The sequence below is a fragment of the Trachemys scripta genome, chromosome 5 (assembly GCF_013100865.1).
Source record: "Trachemys scripta elegans isolate TJP31775 chromosome 5, CAS_Tse_1.0, whole genome shotgun sequence".
NCBI classification, from domain to species: Eukaryota; Metazoa; Chordata; order Testudines; family Emydidae; genus Trachemys; species Trachemys scripta.
In genome coordinates this window covers 96,083,288-96,087,901 of record NC_048302.1, presented here as the reverse complement: position 1 = coordinate 96,087,901, position 4,614 = coordinate 96,083,288, and the positions used below count along the sequence as shown (strand labels likewise).

The window sequence follows — 4,614 nt, the reverse complement described above, 5'->3', positions numbered from 1 at the left end:
TGTTGCTAAATCCAGTTATAGTCCCTCTGTTCAGATGGGAACACACAGCCATGACTGTAGCCTGGCTAGCAGGTCTTCCCAAAGCATTGCATCACACAATAACCAGGCTTCCCCACCACATTCCCATTAGAACAGATATTCCATGAGGAAGTAATGCTTGAATGAACAAGAAGTTCAATGCTTTTTTGCTTTTTGCCCACTCCTTGCTGTAAATAGTCACAATGCACACCTGTGTCAGCTTTTGTTTTCTTTTCTTTTCTACTATGCAGTTTGCTAGCTCTTCCCATCTCATCTCATAAAATTGAGACCTCCAAATCTGTGCATGGTCAGATATCAAGATTAAGACCTTCCTTGCAGTTTGAGATGAGACCATCCAACCTGATCTAGCTTTTTGCTAATGGAACCAGCAGGGGGTATAAACAGATTTTGGGCATGTGCCAAATCTGGTACCATTCTGTTGGACAAACAATGATGAGAGACAATAAAAACACCAAAGTTCTGGTAACACTAAAGGGCACTAATTATAACCCAGCAGTTTCATGGCAGTAGCACTTATTTAAAATGAGATGATCCAGTCTGACATACAACCCTTGTTGTGATGTTGTACCTGCCACTTCTTGAGACAGCAAGTGCAACAGTGCTAATATTGTCACCACAGATGAGGGTGTGGTTGCAGCCAGGGAACAATGGTGACTCTGGACTGTTTTCAGGAGACTCAATCCTAGGAGGTATGGCATTTAATATTTTAATCAGATCGTACAATGGTATTACCACTTGTGAGAACTGGAACTCAGGAAGGTAGGGTGGGGCCCTTGCCCTGCACTACTGTCATCCGAGTAACTAGGAGTAGATGTGGATCTCACTCTCCTTAAGGAGTTACTAAAACCTAGTTGAGGAAAATCGACCTCCCCTGCCCGGCGTCGCTTGCATGTCTCAGTGACTCCGCAATCCACGACCTAAGGCGCTGTTGGCACCGAGCGCGACTTCCCGCACATCCCCTTAGCCACATGCCAACAAAAGACGGCCCGGTTGAGCAACCACTTGGGTGCGAGGAGCACCCGCCCAGTCATTGGTCAAGACACCAGCGAACCGCAGCGTCCTCCGGAGCGGGCGGTGCAACTTCGGCTTGTCAATCGCCAATTTCACCAATCAGGGGAGTCGGAAAAGACCGCGAGCCGCCCCGATTGGCTCGGAGAGGGCCGGCTTAGCTACAAAAAGGGCAGGAGGCAGCACCGCCTGTTGTAATTAGGACGCTCATTAGCGGGAGCGATTTTGCCGCTTCGCATCGGGAGAGGCCGCTGCCATCGTGCCGCCCATGCCCGGGTGGAGGAGCCGCTGCCCGCAGAGCACGGCCGAGCCCGCCGCCTGCCCGTTCTGGGCGATGCTGGGGCTCCTGGCCCAGGAGCCCGGCATGGGGTGGCTGGCGGAGAGTCTCTCCGAGCGGGCGGCCCCGCGCTCGCCGCCCGCCTCGAGCCGCAGCAGACGCGGTGGCCGCTGGGCAGCTGCAAGCAGCGTCAGCACAAGCCCAGGTCCTGGTGCGGCTTCGGGCCAGGCGAGGATGCGGAGCCCGAGGGAGCAGTGGTGCTGCCTCGCAGCGTGGGGAGAAGCCGCAGCGGAACCGGCTTTAGGAGTGCTGCTGGGCTGCGGCCGGTGGGGACTCCAATCCCCGGCGTGCACTGCGGCGCGGCCCGCTGCGGCCGGGCGGCTCGGGCCACGCCGGGGGCGTTCCCCGCTCCGCGCGGCTGGGGCCCGAGGGAAATGGGGCACTGGGGATGAGGGGTGCGCGGGGACAACGGTCACTGCGGCTTCCCACGGGGCCGCGGCTGGGTGCGCGGCGGGCGGGGCGTGGGGCTGTGTCACAGCACCGGCTGCACGCGGAATGAGTGCGGTGCTTCGCGCTATGGGCCACTAGCAGGCCGGGGCGGGGGGGGCGGGCGGTGCACTGTGCCCCTCGCTACTCGGGAGATGGGTGTTTCTCCTCTCGCTCCTGCTTTCCCCGCCGCTTCTAATGTACGTGCTCGAGCCAGCTGGCGGGTTAGTAAACAACAGCCTCTGACAATACACCTGGAGACGCGGCTCCGCTTCCTTCTCTGGGGTTGACATATGTGAGGCCTGGCGTTTGATACTGCCGGCGGCGGGGAGAGGCTGTACAGGAAGATAGAATATCTTTAAGTAAAAATCTACAAAGGATTTAAAAGCCTCAGAACAATCCTTTGATCTCTGACAAAGGTCTAAGCGTTTGGGGTTTTTTAATAGGGTTTATGGCTTGCTTATTTATCTTAGACATGGTAAAAACACACCTCCTGGTCCTCTCCTTCTGAGCTCAAACCTCCAATTGAAGGGGTGGGTGAATCTTTATTAAATGCTTTCTTATGGGGTACAAGAGGGGTTGGCAAAAGAGTCAAAGGCTTTGAACAGTGAAACTAATTATCCTCCCCTTGCTTGCTTGACGTGACAGAGCTAATATTACTAATGTAATCTCATTTTAGTATGATGTAAAAGTAAATCTCTTGATTTTCCCATTTGGTTTGCTTTCACATGGGAAAGAAAACGTGCATCTTTTGGGAATGTCGAGCATTACTGCAACACCTATAGTTATTTGATTGTCACCTTGAGATGGTTGTCCCAGTGTGGTACCTGTTGTAGTTCACCATTTGTATCTGTGGACTTGCAACTGTACTTTGCCCAAGAGGGTGGCAGCTAGGTTTCAAGAGAGTCTGCTAAACTCCAGACTTTTGGGGGAGGGTAATCTGGCCCACTGACTTCAGGGACATCAGTTGCTGAATTTTCTACCATCTTGGTGGGAAGGTGTTGAGATTCCTTAGAATGTATGGTATAAGGGGAATAAGTGCTGAGACTAGAATGGGGATGGCCATCTGTCCAACTTTTAACCCTTATTTCATGAGGTGAAATAAGGTGTTAAACAGATTCTGATTTTGTTTATTGCAGGTGGATGCATTTCTGGACCTCATATAGGAGATGGACCTAGCCTTGTCTCTGAGCAGCATATGTTGGGCCCTTGGCCCTGGAAGGCCTTGGACTTGTTGGAGCGTTCAGGAGATGCCAGAATTTGGCAAGCCTACCATGCAGGCCTGATGCACTTTTTTCTCTTCAGAGAAGAGATGGGAATGCCTGCAGTTTGGCCAGTTCCAGAGGATCAAATTAGAGGGTTTATGGTGGCTATGGAATCACAAGGCTTGTCCTCACCGAAAATACTGATGTACTTGGCAGCACTGTCCTATATCTCCAAAATCACAGGTCACCCTGATCCTCTTCAAGATTTTGTAACATGTCATATGGTGGCAGGGTTGCAGTGGAGGGAAGGTAATCAAAGATATTGCAGATCTCATGTAACCATTGAGGTGTTGCGATCTCTCTTGGGCACAGTACAATCTGTGTGTAGCTCTCTTTATGAATGTTTGTTGTTCCGTGCCTTGTTTACTGTGGCTTTTTTTGGGGCTCTTCGGGTGGAAGAAGTGGTAGCAGAACACCACAACTGGGCACAGCCAGAGCTCCTGTACATGAGTGATATCCAGCTGACTGAGGAAAGAGTGAACATTTACCTGCATACATCCTACCTGGGCCAAGAAAGGCTTTTGATCTCTCTTGGATTATCTAGCGAGACATGGGTATGCCCTGTTGAGGCACTGTGCAATTACGTGGCAGCCAGGCCACGAGGGGACGGGCCTCTTTTTGTACACTGGGATGGTACACCATTGACAAGGAGACAGTTCTTGGCTGTCTTCCGTTCTGCTTTAAGGTTACTTGGCCTTCGTCCAGAGCAATATGGTGTACATTCTTTCTGGTTGGGAGCTGTTGTGACTGCTATATGCTATAGATGTTCTGAAGAAACTATTTTGCGCCTGGGCAGGTGGCAAGGTATCCACCCAAAGAGGAGACAGAAGTAGTCAACCACAGAAGCCAAAACAACAGCTAATGTTCTCTGGTCTATTCCACTTGCTGATGCAGTATTGTTTCCTCACAGTGTGTGATCTAGTGCTCTGATGCATTAACTTTGAAGTAATGGAGCAACTTTTTCAGAGAACATTCTAGTTAATTGACATTTCTTGAGTTTGCAGTGTGCTGCCCTCTGCGTTTGTTTGTAAGCTGTGTGTGTTGGGGATTGGACTTCATGTCTCTTTGCAAAATTTACTTGCAAGAATTGCTTACCTAGTAAAGTCTTCATGATCAATAAACTTGCGGTTCAATCTCTTTTCAAACTTGTCTGGCCTTCATTGTGGCAGGTCAACAAACTGTTTCTATGCCACATCTCAGCAGGAAATAAACTAAGTCTTGCAGCCTTACTGCTGTTAGACTCAATGGTATATTTAATTGGGATATGAGGACAAACAATCTTGTATATTGGGATTGCAAGCAGTATATTGCTAAACTGAAACTTCCTAAATGGAACTTTAGGCAAAGTGTACAACTTGTTAGGTCAATTATACAAATTATAGATAATGCAAGAACAAGATATGTTCAATGAAACTAAAAGGAGAAATTCAGAATAGCTTAAATAAAAGGATGGCAGAAGACTGGAACTTGCTGTCACTAAAACTAACTGAGGGCAAGAACTTAACATGATTCCAGAAGGTATTAGCTATCTATATGGAT

General features: G+C 49.6%; 1 protein-coding gene across 3 annotated transcripts; it reads left to right on the top strand.

Moving 5' to 3' along the window:
• The first annotated feature begins 1,731 nt into the window (after positions 1-1,731).
• On the top strand, positions 1,732-4,220 carry LOC117878531. 3 transcript variants are annotated; one of them, XR_004645998.1, is made up of 2 exons: positions 1,732-2,034; positions 2,950-4,220. XR_004645998.1 is itself a non-coding variant. In XM_034772793.1 (2 exons), exon 2 carries the CDS (start codon positions 3,009-3,011, stop codon positions 3,906-3,908), a length of 900 nt encoding a protein of 299 aa, XP_034628684.1. In that variant the 5' UTR covers positions 1,768-2,010; positions 2,950-3,008; the 3' UTR covers positions 3,909-4,220. The 3 variants fall into 3 exon arrangements, 1 of the variants encoding a protein (XP_034628684.1); XR_004645997.1 differs by having other exon boundaries at positions 1,738-2,343; XM_034772793.1 differs by having other exon boundaries at positions 1,768-2,010.
• The last annotated feature ends 394 nt before the right edge of the window (positions 4,221-4,614 follow it).

What these genes read in the sequence shown, in the direction of transcription:
- LOC117878531 (XM_034772793.1), top strand. Translation starts at nt 3,009, where the DNA reads ATGTTGGGCCCTTGGCCCTGGAAGGCCTTGGACTTGTTGGAGCGTTCA.